The 17518-nt window shown below is 34.4% G+C and overlaps 1 protein-coding gene across 9 annotated transcripts in view; it reads left to right on the forward strand.

The window, feature by feature from the left end:
* PCDH7 (protocadherin 7) overlaps positions 1-17518 on the forward strand; it is a 431933-nt gene that overhangs the window by 3526 nt on the left and 410889 nt on the right. The window contains exon 2 of one of the 9 annotated variants that reach the window (XR_010751731.1): positions 5991-6287. The exons of 7 other annotated variants lie outside the window; for them this stretch is intronic. Coding sequence is in view for 1 of the 2 variants with exons in the window: in XM_066387134.1 (XP_066243231.1) it covers positions 5991-6026 (36 nt within the window). In the remaining variant the exon portion in view is untranslated. Of the gene's footprint in view, positions 1-5990; positions 6310-17518 lie in introns of those variants that run through there. One more of the 9 variants, XM_066387134.1, reaches the window with a different exon arrangement.

The following is a 17518-nucleotide window of genomic DNA, read 5'->3' on the forward strand; positions in this document are numbered from 1 at the left end:
ATCCAAAGTAGGCAGTGTTTTGTACTTCTCTTTGTGCTTGACAACTGCAATTCATCCTACATTTTGGTTTCCAGAATACTGTTTGATGGTTAGCTTTAACCTGAAATTATTTTCTTTTGTGGCTCCTAAGTGGATAATTGCATCCAGAGAGAATGCCTGAAGTTATTACTGGTGTCTATGCAACTTGGACACTATAAAAGTTTTATCTGTGTTACACATTATGCAGACTTTTATAGATACTGACTCATGCAAATGTAACAAGTCTGAGATATGGAAGTACTGACTACATTGACAAAAATGCAGATTTAAAAATATTTAGTGATATGCAAATGTCATGCAAAACCACATTTTTAATATTTTGATGTCTGTAACAATTAGACTTTGATGAAGTTATGCAATCAGCATTTGCATTCTTCATGTTCGGTATTAAAAGTTTATAAGCAAAAGTACATCTTATGAACCACTTATTAGGCCAAGCAACAAAAGTGTTGATGTTTGATGCACTGTGTACAAGACTATTGTGGTATGCATTGTGCTATGAGACTATAAAGGTTATGTGGAATATTTGGTGTAGTTGTTTATCCGTGAAATGTGGAATCAGTAAAAAAAAAACAAACAAAAAAAAGGTAATTTTGAGGTTAACTTCAGAAAAGATAACATTTAGTTTTGAAAGTCTTGCTTGTGTGATATATGTGATACTCACAAAGTTTACTTTTTATACCCACCAAAGTTTAACAGAAGGCAAATAAAACCTTTTGGAAACTGCTGTGTCTGATACTGTAGCAACTCTATTAATAAATCTAATAAATCACATATTTCTTAACTTCAGGACTCCTCAAGAAACAAATTTATGACTGTCAGATAGTATAGTATAAGTCTTGCTATTAGATTTCTTTGCATGTAGAATGTGTGATCTGAGAAGAATTAAGGAAGGGAAAAAGTTATTTTATAGCCTCATTAAAGATGTATACTGATAGGCACATTAAAGTTGTTACAGAAAAGAGATATTAATTTCTTACTGCTTTCATAATTTTAAACATTAGTTTACTAAAGAAATTTTCTGTATAAAGTACTTTACTGTAGTTATTTGGATAAAGAGAATCAGATTTAATATGCTTTCTATCTAATAATCAAAGCAATCCAAGAAAACACAAGTTTGAACTTCATTGCATTAAATGGCTTTTGAAAATAGTCTCTCGATGCTTAGTACTGAGTTACTTCTTTTAAAGTGAAATTGGCAGGTGGAAAGTTTATATCTGTTGTGTCATCTCTTTCCCTGGAGTTAGAGGCAGATATTTGTTTTGTTTTTGGTGCTTTTATCAGTTTTCTAAACAAGCACAACTGCAGTTAAAATAATAGCACTTCTATAGGATTACTTATAATATAAACACCTGCAAATAAATTGAGAGCTATGGAAATTTCCCTAGAAAATGGTAATTTGTAATGCAAAAGCTTGTGAAGAGAGCTTTCTGCAGAATATTTACTTCTCAGCTGTCATCCTAATAGGACTTTTTGTCTTGTAGCTGAATGGCATTTGCATTCTAAGTGGTGAAATCCTAAACCTTTGAGTGGACCTAATTCGGGGGCAGATTTATAGATTTCTAAAAAAACTGTAACCACCTTATAAATTCTGTGCTATCACGTAAGCTTTGTTTGGCTCATCAAATAGGGTTAGCTCTATATCCTTGAATATTTAAAACAGCCAATATCAAGACTGTTGTGGCATCCTGTTTAAAAGGCAAAGTGATATGCTTATAAATAAACTAATGTATGGCATTAGTCTCTTAGCTAAGCAAGGAAGTCCACATATCCTACAAAACCGTTGGAATAAATCACTCAGTTTGCCCAAAGTGACTTTGGAAAACTTGTATATTAGGTATTCAACAGGTGTATAAAGTTTTAACCACAATAAATAGCTGACCTAAAATGAAATAAAGGTGAATGGAATACATTCCCCTTAATGTAATTAGTAATAGTAATTGATACACTTCATCTCAATATTGCTGTCAGGGGACAGGGATCCATTTACAAAGTTACATTCAGTTTAGACATCTGACATAATAAACAAGATCTTTTTTCCCCACTGATTTTCATTTGTACCATAGATAGATGATTTTCTATTTTTATTTTAAAAAGATATTACCGTTAGCTTTTACACGGTAATATGTTACCGTGTAACCGTTAGCTAACATGTATTTTCTTTGATTAAACCTGACATAAAATAAAATTTAAAAAATAAGTACAGGGTTTTGTTTTCATTTCCCCACTTTGATACTGAATTTATCTAAGGAAAATATTGAGGGTGACCATCTTTTAATTCCTTACTTCAGGAATTGATTAAAAATCTGAGATGCCTTCAGTTTATTTTATAATTTTCCTAAATTGCTTTATCATACTTCTTCATTTGATATTATGAAAGTAATGTCTGTTACAGTGTCTTGAGAATTAGGCTTTTTGAAGTGGTTCTAGTAGGTCTTATTAATGGTTACATTATAATCAATTAAACAGCTTGGTAGAAATAAAAGTTTGTAAATAATGCTTCCCTCCCATTTTTGGTTTGTTTTCACAGCTGTAGACATATTCAAATGAAGCTTCTGTTATTACTCTTGGACAAAGGCTAGGAGATATGTGTTGTGGAATAGCTGAAATTATTTCTAAAATTTACACATTAGGAAAACTAATGTGACCTTTGCAGTTGAAGCCCTTGGTCTTTGATAATATGTCTAGTTCAGCAAAATATAGATCACTGACAACATTATTGAGATTAAGTGTCCCAACTTTCCATTGCTTGATAAACTGGGTTTAGGGATTACTAAACTTTTGTGATATGAAAGTACATCTGTGTTTTTAATTTGTAAAATAAAGGCAAAAGCATTTTATTTTTCTATTTATTTTTAAATTTCCAGTATTTTATAGTGTTTTTTTATTTTCCTTTAAAAATTAAACATAATTTCAAAATATTGGTAGACAAATATAAAAGTAGAGTTATCACTTCATTGTGTACAAGTCCTGTCAAGCTCATCCTGGCCATTCTGTTATTTCGATAATGCACTGGCAAGTAAAATTTCTATTATATTTAGTAAATGGGAAGTAAAGTACTTTATTTTTGGCAAGAGTATAGAGAATACAGCTTGGATAAACATTCATTTAAAAATCCATTTGTATCTGATCCTTCAATACTCAAGAAAAATTTACATTTGCTCCAGTGACAGTTTTTCTTGCGCATGAAACTGCTAAATGTAGTAGTCTGAGTAATATTCTCTTTAGTTGATCCAGTTGTGCTCGATACTCATTGTACAGTTTGTAAAAAAACATGGCAGAAATTGTTGTTTTTTTTAATACTTTGATTCTGGAAACAAGTGGATGATATGACCTGCCATCATCTATTAGATTTCTAAGCCCCGAGAAAACTAAATATCAATTTGCTTATGTATATTACACCATATATGTTATAGTGGAAATGCATTTGCAGAGTGATGTGAACCTGAGTTTCCAGTTTTAATTCTATAAGCATAATTTCTACATATGGTTCTCTTGTCTGTAACCAAGGACATGTTTCAAGAAGCACAATGTATCTACAGATTGTGGAATTTCTGTTATCTTTGCCTTGATATCATAGACAAGAAGCCAAAAGTGTGGTAGTCTTTAGTTAAGAGGTTTCTACTAAGGCAATATTACCTGGATCTCTGGATGAAAGAAGGAAAGAGGCATCCACTGATCTCGTTCTCAGTGAACAGGCAAATTGTTATGGAAGTTCAGGTATGACAATTTGACCCTTATTCTAAACTTATATTAAGTCGATTAGTGATGTCGACATAAAAACACAAAGTCAATTTATAGATTTTTTTTAAGTAAATCATCACCTTGGTAAATATAGCCAAGTCATTCTTGTTTTCTTTCTGTTTTTGAGTAATTCATTATTTCATATGTGAGAAAGTATGCAAGAGAATTTATCAAAGTATTTCTCTCTCTCTCTCTCTCTCTCTCTCTACCTTCCCCCACACAAACACATACAGATGAATTTATATTAACCAATTATGGAGCCATTGGACTTTTATTTTGTTATAGTATTCATACATGGGTATGTGGGAAATATTTGAACTTTAAACACATACAAAATCAAAATGAAGTATATCATAATCAACTGCTTAATGTATCTCTCTAAAACCACTAGTCATCACATTTCAAAATTAAAAGACATCAACTAAAACTGTCCTCTAACTTTATAGGAGTCTGAGGCCTACTATGAAAAAAATTATATAATCACAAGATAACCAGGGCTATAAGGTAAACTAAGAGTCCATCCAAGTCAGGGGATACAGAATCCAAGTTCCTTTTTGTCCTCATACTACCTCTAGGAAAAAAAATAGGAATTTTTGTAACTTTTTCTAAATAAATTTCAATAGTGAAGGAAACCTGTTGAGATTTCTTTATGCATGTAAAACTGGATATATTTGCCTACGTAAACTGACATTTTAAAACAGAATATATTTCTGCTTTAGGCTCTAGTTTTTATCTGTAAAATGATCAGCTGAATTGCAGTTCAAACGTTATAGATTTTTAAAGAAATTAGTATTTTCTTCCCCCTTATGACAGACGACAATTAATGACACACATTACAGTAACTTAACATGGTTTAGAACTTATATTCAACAAGTGTATCGACAGAATTTTACATTTTAGCAGAACAGTGATAATAGATGTAAGTAGTACCTATCCAGCGTTTTTTAGTGCAGCCTCAGTAAAGACACCTTTTTAATGGAAATTAATAAAAGCTTTCTATGCATTATGTAGCAAACTTTCTATGCATTCTATTTGCGACAATTCTTGACCTTTTTCATTAATATCGATTCGCTTTGGCTCCTATACCCGCTTGCATTTTGCCAACTTTGCACATGCACTTTATCTGAGTCACACCCTTAACATACAGGGTGGAGCAAGAGCAGGTTTGCCATTGTGAGTACCCGACACATAGAGTTTATTCTTGTGTTGTTCTTTATTAATTATTGTATTATTTTCCATACGAACAATGGCAAACCTACTTTTGCCCGACCCTGCACAATTGTGATCTAAGTTTCCCTTTAGATGTGTTTTTCTAGCCAATTTTTAGACTTCTTGTTATTTTTCATTTTGATTGCTTCTTTCCTGGACAGTTAACAAATCTAGTGTTCTAGAGTCTAAATTTATGTATCTGTAAATACAAATGGCTACATTCATTAATATCAAAATGAAATCTGAACTATTTTTAAAACTAAATATAATGTGACAAAAGCACTGCCTTTCCATATCCCCTGATGCTATTCGTCATTTTTATACATCATTTCTGCTTTTCTGCTGGGAGAAGGTGGCAATGGAGGTTATGCAGGAAATTTTGTATAATAACTGTTTAGAGCTTTATGTGTAAGCTGCGTGTAACTGATTTCTAGACTATAGCAAGGCTCCTCATCCATTCATTTACGGTGACTGTATAGAAATAGCGAGAGCTGTTTATATGTGTGTATCTTGAGTCACCTTTGCTTTGCTTTCTTATTTATTTGAAAAGCCCTTAGAATTTCTTCTAAAGCAGGAACTCTGTGTTGGAACATTACACAGTGCTTTATTTAGCATTAGTGTTGTGGGAGAAATCACATTCCAAGAAGAATGTGAAACTACTAAAACTAATCTTAATGATCACTTCTGGTGAATTAATTTTTTAAAGGAGGAATAAAGCTTTATTTTCAGGAATTTAGTGATGTTTGTATTGAACTCTAACGCTGTGTACAAACAAACAAACAAACAAACAAAGTCTGTTAAAGCTTCCAAATAGAGTTCGTCTAAGAAGTTAATTTTTTTCCTAAGTGTATTTACTATTTACAAATATATAATTTGCAAATAAAAACTCTCTGCTTCAGAACTTCTACGACAACATTCCAATTGGGCATAAGACTGGGGAAAATTTCTTCATCGCATTTTTTTTTCACCTGCATAAATCTTTATTTTCCTTTTTTCAGATGCGTCCACATCCATACATTACTGTGTTTGGCTGAATTCCACTCTAATATGATGCTCCATTATGCACCATACTCTGATGACCTTGCTACTCCGAAACCTGCTGGAGCCTGCCCTTGGCCGTGGGGTGTCAGCCAATCACTGCTTGTTCCACTTGTTGTGCATTTGATTTTCAAGTATTTTTTTATTTAAGGAAAAAATAGCATTAAAATAAAAGAACATAAAAGGAACAGTATTAATAAAGAAATGTGCTACTAATGGATGTCCAAGTCACCAGGAATTCCATCCTCAAAGAAGTGGTGAGCAGAATTTAATTGTGTAGTCTTTTTAAAAAACTTTAAAGCATATTTCAACAGTAATTTTCAACCCCTGGCTTTGTGTGAACCAAAGAAAATTAAGTTTATTAAGTCTTTGTCTATAATAGATTCAATACGGACTTTCAATAAAATCCTACATTGATCAATATGTTTAAAGTGTTATGTAATCACCACTTTTCCAGGCCAGTGAGAGTTCTGTTAAAGGACAGTGTCTCTTGCTCATTCTGTGTGTGTATTTCTGCATACCATTGTGTGCGTGTTTGTGTGTGTATGCTTCCACACATATGTATGCAAGGACCCTGAGCAATAAATATTGGCTAGAAATCATATGTCAAAGATCAGTTTTGTATTTACCACAATAACTGCCAATGGATTGTTTTTTCCCTAATCTTGACATACTGACCAGAGTGTCTATAGAATCTTCAAGGTAATTTTTGCTTAAAGTTCTTAATAAAATATAGAATCTTTCAGATTTACTGAAGTCACTGTGGTCACATTCAGAAGGAATATGTGTGACTAGTTTGTGTGGACGACATTTATCTGAAGGCTGTTCTGTTTGCTGTCAGATTACATAAATTTCAGCAGCTTCTGAGATTTCAACATGTTATATTACATACTGTTGAGAGATCAAGTGGTTGAATGTTAGTTGCATGAGTGATTCTCTAGGTAGGTCAGGGATCCTTTAGCTGGTTGCTCTATGTGGGTATATTTATGTCTCTGTTTGTTATATATGTTTATGTGCCATAAAATAAGTATTTCATATATAACATATAACAGTTTTATTATACATTTACCACATCATCTGCCCTACCAAATTTTCTCCCAAGTTTTGAAATACTGACCAAGGCTCTTGAGATTTTTCTGGTCAATTATAGTCAATATAAAAGCCCTTTAAGAAAATAAACCAATTTTGGAATAATATTGCAGTGCTGAGTGATAAGAAATGCACCATCTAGCCCATGTACATCTCTAATGTATATATTTCCACTTTTTATTTTATTTGTTGTTGATATAATTTTGTAAATAAAAAGGAAAATTTCAGAAATACCATTGAGACCATAGTGCAGTTCCTGAATAAAGCCTAATTATCCTCTACCTCTCTTTCTGTTTTGAGCACATGGACAAGTGTAAGAAGCGGTGAAAAGAATTCTTATTCCCTTCTGTTTGTAGAAATGTCATGTTTCCTCATACTAAGTAGCAAACTTCCTTATATGCATTTAAGCTGTAAAACTTGTAACAAATCACAAAAGATGTCCAGCACTTGAGGATAACCAAATGTGCAACCACACAGAGGCAGTATCTAAAAACATCTTCACAAAGAACATTTTAAGGCAGCGTTTTGCAAACTTGGGTTGCAATACACCATTGGGGCATGAATCAATCTGTGAGCCTCTATCTCAGTTAGAATGACAGGAAGTAAAGCAGAACAATTCGAGTGGGTCACCCATATCATTAAGAGCAAAGATTATCTTGTGAAAACCATGTTTCAGTTGTGTTTGTGTGGAGGTGTGTGTATGTGTTCCTGTTCTTGGTTATTACCCCCCAAATTTGTCTTATTGTAGAAGCAGTTGAAAAGGTTGAGAACCACCACTCCAGATTGTTTAGATGGAAAATGATGGCTATTTACTATTATATTAGAAAGACATAGTTAATCAAAACAAAAAAATTTCCAACATTCCCAGGGATTATTGTCTACTATGAAGCTGAATCAAAATTATCAACAGCATACTATTACAGCAGCATTTATCAACAGCAAAACACTTTTGAGAAGTCATTAAATTCTCCCTCTTTTTTTTTAACATTTAAGTATGTCACCATTGTCACCCTGCACAGACTTACCCTCCTGCCCTCTCCTGCTTCCATCCATTGTCACTCACTTCAGGGCTCTGGACCTGCCTCCTTTGTGAATACTGGAATTTATCATTTACGGAGGTGCCTGTGGTCAGATGGAGAAAAACCCAGAACACATCACCCATTATCATACATGTTTCAGCATTTGGACATTTTATTTTAAAGAATAAAACAATAATTCATTCTCCATTAAGAGGAATATTGGAATGTTACAGATCTGTTTAGATAAAATTTATTTCATTTAACACAGATCTAACAACCTCATTCATACTTAGTATGCCAAGAATACTAAGAATCTATGTCCTTATGGAATTAATATAATATATTGCTCACAAAAATTAGGGGATTTTATCGCTTCATATTCATTTTGAAATATCCCCTAATTTTTGTGAGCAGTGTAGTATAAAAAAGATTACAGAGCAGAAAAATGATAGATTATATTTGCATCATGCTTCTTAAGTTTGAAAAAATTGAACGTATGTTGATTTGCTCCTCAGACCAATCTGTGAGGAAAAGCACCCTCTTGATTTTTTCGGTGGTGGAGAAACTATTATAAATTAATAAATAGCTTTTCTATGGCTTTGGTGGAGCTTAATTAAGATGTTTATAAAATTAACAAAGAAAATCCAGTCAGAATTCAAGAGTACTGAAACCATTTGGAGAAACTTGTGAAATTTGTGTTGTTAAATGCAATGTATTTTCAGACTTGTCTGGGCAAAATCTTCCCAAAAGACTTAGTTAGACTAGACCTGGTTTTTAGACATTCTCCAGTCATAAGCAGCCCTCAGATGACCCAAAGAGAAGTGCTGTGGCTATCGTTTGAAGATTGAATTAATCTGACTTATAAACAACAATCTCAGATGTGATTAAAAAAAAACAAACCCTCAATAATTAGGTAATTCACATTAACTTAACTTTCTTTTTGAGGCTATTTGGGAAAAAAGAACCAAAAGTCCTTAGGAAAGAATATTATTTAAAATGTCTCCCTGGGAATAATCTTCTATCTGTAACTTTGCAAAAACACTTTCCTGTGATGTTTGTGATTGGGTTAAGAGCCACTCATTTTACAGAGAATGGATTGGTTGGTTGTATCTTTAACATACACTGAAAAACTTTAGGATGCAATTGAAATGAGGTCTAGAACAAGATTCTTGCTTTTATAGATAGGGCAGTGCAAAAGTACGTAATACACATAAGGCATGGCATATGTGAAATTCAGAGGGACCTCCTCCAAGTCTGTCTTGTTTGTTGTAGTGTTTCCGAGGGCCTGCTAGAATGCCCAACATACTGGAGACACTCACAAAATAATTCTTGTACAAATGAACAAAGGGTGCGGGCTTTGGTACTAGGTGGCATGCAGATTCATCCACATTGGATCATTGGACTGTGTGTGGCCACTTTTATATCAGACTCAAAGAGCGTACTAACTGTTATTTTATTTCCCTGCTGGGTGGATGTCTGCGATAAAAGGCTACTCGCTGTGCTGGCTGGAGTCCCTGCCTTCTCTGCATGACGGATGACTCTTGTTTCAGCAGCAAATGAACAATTCTCTGAGCTCCCCTATTCTCCTTGGTGGTGTTGTAAATACTATACTCTTAAAAAAAAAGATAAAACTAATAAACTAAAGCAAATATTTAAAGCAAATTAAGGGAGACACCTGCCACACAGTAGACTTTGGGCATCTTTTGTATGTGTATGAAGAAGAAGCATGCACAAGTGGGATTTTAGTATTGTTCTTGAGATCCCTGCTGAAAACAGATACATCCAGGGTTGGGCAAAAGAAGGTTTCCAGTTGTTTGCATGAAAAATAGTACAATAATTAGTAAATACTGATATAAGAATAAACTCAGTGTTTTGTGTACTCACAACTGTAAGCTTACCTTTGCCTCACCCTGTGTATATGCCTGAATACATGCACGAATCTCTCTCTTCATAAACGTATTCCTGTGAAGTTCAGTGTGCCATCTCCTACTCACTGATAATGGATAAAGGTCCATTTTCATTCTGACTGCCCACAGCAAGCAAACATTTCTAAAGGTGAAAGCCTGGCATATTTGTAAAGAGAAAAATAGAAAGGAATCTACAAGAGAGAATATACCCTCATTGGGAGCAGTGGGCAGTAAGGTAGGAGCTAAGAAATGCTTTACAAATCAAAAGCACTCCTTAGGTGCATGGATGCCTGGACATCTTAAAGAGCACCTCTTTTAAATTGCAAATGATCTCTGAAAGAGTTCTGTTCAATCTCTAGCACACCTGGGTGTAAATTGCTTTAAGCAGATAACTAGGTTAGCATCTTACAAAGATCAATAACTCTTAAGAAATGGTGATTTTCATTAGGCCTTGAGGAAGGGCTACAGCCCACAGTAGTTTAGAAGACTGAACTCTTGTTAAGGCAACAAGTTTCAGAAAGGTAAAGTGAGATTTTAAAAGCAAAGTGTATTCAGGCTTAACAAAGGCAAATGTTTGTGGCCTTGAACTTGGGCCCTGGCCCTGGTGACCATAAAGATGCCACTAAATGTCAAGTCTTAACATGACTGCAAGATCAGTGTCAAGGAGAAGTAAACTCACTCTCGTGTCAACCAGGTGTTATACTTTTTTTAAAAAAATTTGATTTTTAGAGAGAGTAGAAAGGAGAGACTGATTAGTTGTTCCACTTATTTATGCGTTCATAGGTTAGCTCTTGTATGTGTTCTGGCTGAGGACCAAACCTGCAACTTTGGTGTATTAGGACAATGCTCCAATTAACTAAGCCATCCAACCAGGGCCTCAGGTTTTTTTGTTTTTGTTTTTTCCAGTTTAGAATTCAGGTCCGACTTTACTTTTGAGAGAAAGAAAATAAAAAATGTAAAAAAGAAAGAAAGAATGCAACTGCTGTATATCAATATAATCACCTTCTCCCTACCATTATTGCTAGACTATTGTTATCAAAATAGTTGCCACATTATTGCCATGTGGTTGTTTTTTATCTTAACTTAATTTAATTCTCAAAAATTGAGTTCTAGTAAGTCTGGGCTATAGCCCAGAAACCTGAATATTTCACTCTTCTCAATTCTAATCGCAGAGGGTAGGTCAGGCCATAAAAATTCTAGGTTTTAGAGCTCTTGAAATTCCAACCTTCTGCTTACTGGTTCTCCCCTTGAAGGCGTCTGGTACCATAGAAAACTGAGGCTGCTAAGGCAACCCGAAAATATGCCTTCTTGCCCTGGCTCTGTCACTGACTGGCCAGTGTGACCTCTTGTAGTAAATCTGTTCAAGTCCTGAAGCCCCTGAAACTCGTCCTCTGTCATTTTACATAACTCCTACTCTAATTATATGACAGAGTTTATGGGGGGAGAGGAGGATCACATTAAACAGTTACAACTTTGTATAGCATACTGCAACTTACGGTCATGTTTCTAGTTATCCATGAATTTCTCTAAACCCTTCCTAAGGTGCATTTACATTGTTGGGGTATTTTCACTACTTATTATGTTTAAGAGTTTTTTTTGTGTTTTTTTTAATTTGTCATAATCACTTTTTGAAACTTTTGATATTCTCTATCTTGTTTGGTTTCTTCAAAGTGGCACTGATCCCTGGTCCCGATCAAGGTGCAACCAGTGTGTGCAGTGTGTATGCCGGTAGGCACTGGATATTGCAGAAATACTTCCGGTGCCTATTAGCATCTCAATGGTGAAGAAGGATAAGTAACTTAATGCTGAAAAGCAGATACTCTAGGAAAGGCTCAAAACAGTTTGATATTATTCATTTTGACACTTTAAAAATTCCATCACTTTTTAATAGATTTTTTTTTCTTCCATGCCATATTTCCTGGGAGTTTTTCCTTCACTCGCCGTTCCCAACTTCTAACGTTAACAGCTATCATTTGATCTTTTATTCTTTGCCAATCGCTCTGTCAAGGGGACTACTAATATCACTTACTCCTAACATCTAGTAAGTAGTATCACTTACTCCTGACATCTCCAGGAAGCAGGCATTCTCATTATCTCTATGACAAATGTAACGGGGACAAACAAAACAGAACAGAACTTAGATCCCATGCCCTGCCCCAACAATGGGAGCTCTTTTCCAACATATTTCTTTCTCCAAATTTGAGACTTATCAGTGCAGTAGTCCTGATCGATATAATTTACATATTTACACACTTAAAGCTTTGTACACACTTTGTTCTGGGACACAACACCTTCTACGTATTCTCTGCTGACTTTGAAGAAAGAGTCTCACTAGTCTGCTAGGACTGATGTAACAAAATGCCATAGATGAGTGGTTTAAACAACAGAATTTCTTTTCAGTTTTGCCGGCTCAAAGTCCCAGCCTATGTCACCAGAAAGTTGGCAGAGAGAGAACTCAGGAGTCTCTTCCTCTTTTGCTAAGTTCTATTACATTTGAGCCCTACCCTATGACATCACGTAACCACAATAACCCTCACTGAGGTCCGAACTCCAAATACAGTTGCGTACTTTGGAGGTTAGTCTTCAACATACGAATCTGAGGGAAACACAGTGCGTGCAGACCATAAGACTATTCTTGGTTCGAACAAGAACACATTGGACTGGACTATCACTTCTTCCTGAGTTTGTCATTTATCACAAGCAGTCTATATATTTGTAAGATGGGTGGTATGAAAAAGTGAAAGGAGGAAGGAAGGAAAAAAAGGAAACTTTTTCCTTTTTGAGAACAGTTCCAAGAGACAATCCTATAATGTACTGTTAGAACCGATGAAAAATTAGTACAATTGCTATACTTTTTGTGAAAAAGAATCTATCACATGCAGTCATGTGCAGAAAATTTGAGCTTCATGTTTTTAGCTTATTATATTAGTTGTATGAACATCATTGAATGCTTTCTGCAGTGTTCAATTTCACAGGGATTTGTGATGTTAAGTAACACCTTAGTTATTTTAATTTTGCCACCCGATAAGTGCATGTAAGTACATTAATTAATTTAAAATCAATATTTATATAAAACAGTCAAAAATTGTTCCATAAATGTAGCAAAGGTCATTTTAAATGATGTTATTAATAGTTAATCTTGAATTTCTAGTAAATTTTCAGCATTACAGTCCAAATGAAAAACAGTAAGAGTTAAGTGGGGAGGGAAGCTATTGAAACAGCAATAATGTAGGCTTAAGAATCCCCCTTTTCAAGGGACAATCTCAGTGATTGTCACACACAGTGACACCATTAGCTTGACAAAAATCCAATGGGTCTGATATATCGTGTCATATGGAAATGGCCAAGCGTGTAACGGAGGCTGGTACCACACTCTGAGTGACTCTTCAACTATTGTGTATGAGTGTAATACACTTCGTGTCAGTGACACAAATCCATGGACACAATGAGGATTTTTTTTCACTGTGCCTTTTTATTTTCTTGATGAAATTAATCATTCATGTGATAAAATACATAATGAGTAGCCTGGGAATGATATATGAGGCCAATGGACTGTAAGAAGTAATCCTTTCATTAGGGTAGGACAGGATAAACTCGTCGATGTTGAGAAGAGGAACGCTCTTTCTATCCCCTGGTCAGAATTTCTAGGCAATGGGGTATAAGAGTTGAATAGATTTTTCCTAAGAAGTGCCTTTTTAAGCTTTCTGAGCTAATTTTACATTTGACCCCTATATTAAAATGGCAAGTTAATCAGTTCTTTTGTTCAGGAAAATGGCAATAATTACAGCATAAATTTAAAGGTTTTTTTTTTTTCTTTATTGCTCCTAAATCTGCTTTTCAGTGTATTTAACTGTGAACACAGGAATTAATTTTAGATACAACGATGGCATTTCTATAGGGCATTAGCAACAAAGGATGGTAATGCCACTTTTTCCCAAACCAATGCACTATTAGAGTCAAAATATTAAAATTTACTTTGTTACAAACTTTTTGCCTTTTTTCTTTACTATTTAATCTTTAATAAGAATCTAGTGTGTGTATATATGTGTATGTATAATATGTATATGCACGTACACATATACACACACAATACCCATATGCATATGGGTATAGCCTCGGTAGTCAGACTATCTGTACTTGAACCTCGGCCCTGCCACTTACAAATTACATGACCATGAACAAGTTACTCAGTTCTGCTGTGGCTCACTTTCCTCAGCTATAGAATAAAGATAATTATAGACAGTACTTCATACAGTTGTTATACCAAGTGAACATTTCAGAAAGCAAATACTCAGTGAGTGACTAGTTATTGATCTGCAAGGCACTGAAGAATCAGCTATAGTAGAAACAGAAAAAAATCTCTTCCCCTATAGGGATCCAATTTTAGGGGAATAATGCATAAATAATAATAACGAAACTTCTGTTGCATGCTATATTCTACGCACTGATCAACATTACATTTCACATATGTTAACTTATTAGATAGGTACAACAACCTACAAAGTTGTACCTAGAATTATCTTTATTCCGTAGATGAAGAAAATGATGCACAGCAGAGTTGAGTGACTTACTCATGGTCACCCGACTTGCAAAGTAACAGAGCTGAGGTTCAAGTACAGACATTCTGACTATAGAAGCCAGACGCAGAAGCCTATGCAAAATCGAGGGAACACTTCTATTTAATTGGCAAATAGTTCTATGAAAATGATATTGGATTCACATACTTCTCTTAAATGCCTCGGTGATATTTCAAACTTCCTATTTTAATACTTTTTACTATAGTCTTGAAATTAGGTCTTTCAGCCCGAATTTTTGAGTAGTAACATTTTAAATTTTAATCATAGTGTAAAGCAAAAGATAGAAAGGTAGATATTAGACTCGTAAGCACTTCCATTTCTTCCTCTATCCATTCTGTGCTTTTGAGAACACTTCATATTTTCCTCTTTTTCTGTTATTTTATTTTAATAATTTTACTTCATTTGGATTTCCCATGGTCTGTTATGTATATATTATATTAATAAGGAAACAAATTCATTAACTTTTGTGAAATGACATTTGATTTAGGACAAGAAATTTCTTTTTATAAAGAACAACACTTAAACTAGAAGATTTTGAACTAAACATTTTGTTTCCTTTTACCAAAAGGAAAAAAAAAATTTTTCTTGAGTTTTTTCCTAAATATTTACAACACTGAAATGAAAACAAAGGGAGAATTAATTTCTTATAAAATATTTTCTGTAACTTACTTTAGTTTTCTTCAAATTAGGTGCTCAGTATTAAACTTTCAATTAAAATATGACCTACATCATTTCACAGATTTCCTCTTAAAATATATTACCATTGTTTCTTGACTCAAACTCAGTACATATTTCTCTACTGTATATCAGAAATGCTCAGTTTTACATTTCAGGCTACAGAGATGCCAGGCAAAGATGAGAGTGATTTCAGTGAAACCCAAACAAAGGAAATCCATCAACATTCTACTCCTTAATTACTGTGTCATGAGTACTCATGCAACTCAACTTGTGTTCAGTGTTGACCTGTGTGCTGCACTTTTGCATCTCTAGCATCAGTAAGGACCCAGAGAGTGCTGCCTCTTGAACTGGGAATATTGTTTTGATTTTGTTTAGTGTGAGAAAGAAAGAAATTATGCATCACATTATACTTCATATAAAAAGACACAGAAATGCAGAAAGATCCTTACAATCTAAAAGCGTTACTTACCATATAATATCATCCGCATTAGTGGGTACAATCCTGGCTGGGAGGAAGATGCAGATTTTATAAGATTTATTTTGGTCTTGATCTCTAGTGTTGAGCAGATTGTTCAGTTTTCTTTATCTCACTTTTCTAACTTATTCAGAACTTTGCTAGAAACATAGGAAACTGTAAAAATCAAACAGTGACACTCACTGGATATTAATGAATGTAATACCTATTGCACATTATAGTAAACAAACTATCTTGGGGGAAGATAGAAGGATAGTAAGCAATAATGAAGTAATGACTGCAAAACTGAAGCTAAGTACTTTCCTAGAAGTACTAGTAAAAAGAAAAAAATCGCTCATTACCAAAAATAGCAGTGTTATGTTATCCTTTTATTCCTAGCACTCATCTGTGGGGGAGATTTGAAGATATTATTTTATCACTCGAGTAAAAGCAGAATGTCTTATTGAAGAAAGGAAAAAAACCGTGCTTCAGAACTAGAGAGGAAAGTCTCAATTTACAAAAGGGAAAAAAATGAAGGATTTTGCTCAAGGGTTCAAAAAAATGTTTGACTTATTTATTTTTTATCGTTTAAGCTGGTTTCTTGCTGGGCCTTTTTATTTAATAATTGAAAAAAAAATTGGGTTGGGGAGGAAATTTTTCATCAAAGGCGGCACAAGACAGGAAAAAATAAAAGTACTAAGGGAATAGAGATAGGAAGTGGTTGGTATCTTTCTGTACTTTCATGATTGCCTACATTTTCTCCCTAAACTTAGAATTGAAATGCTCTGAAAAATATATCAAGCTTGGGGAAAGTGGTGGAGCATAAAACATAATATCCTGTGTTTCCTCAACTCCTCGTGTGTGTGTGTGTGTGTGTGTGTGTGTGTGCACGTGCGCGCGCGTGCACGCATCTCTCTATCACTCTCTCTCTCTCTCAGGCATATACCCCCCCAGCTCAAATTATATTAAATTGTAGAACAGTTATATACAAAAGTCAGTTCAGTGAGCATTGAAATTTTGTGGGCATTATGGAAAGTTACTTTCAGATAGCTTCCCCTTATCTGTGGGAGATACATTCCTAGAACCCCACGGTATGTCTGAATCCCTGGATTGTACTGAGCCTTATATATACTACATATGTTTTCTTCTATACATACATATATACTTGTAGTAAACTTGAATTTACAAATTAAGCACAGTAAGAGATTAACAATAATTAATAATGAAGAATTAAAACATACCGTAACAGAAGTTTTATGAATGTGCTCTCTTTCTCTCTCTCTCTCTCTCTAATAATCAGTGTGATAATCTAGACGGTTACTAAGTGACTAAAGTGTTATATACATTGTGGATAAGCTAGACAAAAAGATGATTCATGTCCTGGGTGGGACTGAACAGGATGGTACAAGATTTCATTATGCTCCTCAGAACAGTTCAAAATGTAAAACCTAAGAATTGTTTATTTCTGCAGTTTTCTGTTTAATATTGTCAGGTTGCAGGTAACTGAAACCAGAGAAGGGAAAACCACAGGGAAGAGGGGACTACTGTATAATCATCTCACTAGATTTCAAGTGGGGAAGGAAGATTGCTAGAATAATGACTTAAGCAAAGTAAATATCCTGCACTTGGCAGTCTTCGTGAAAGACATCCAAACAGAGGCAATCCGTGTCCTGATCCTTTAGCGTCTTCTACTGTGCCGTCAGTTTCTGGTAGTCCGAGGTGTTGCTCTTTTCTTTCCCAGTGGCATCTTGCAAGTTTTAATAC

The sequence above is a fragment of the Saccopteryx leptura genome, chromosome 5 (assembly GCF_036850995.1).
Source record: "Saccopteryx leptura isolate mSacLep1 chromosome 5, mSacLep1_pri_phased_curated, whole genome shotgun sequence".
Lineage (NCBI taxonomy): Eukaryota > Metazoa > Chordata > Mammalia > Chiroptera > Emballonuridae > Saccopteryx > Saccopteryx leptura.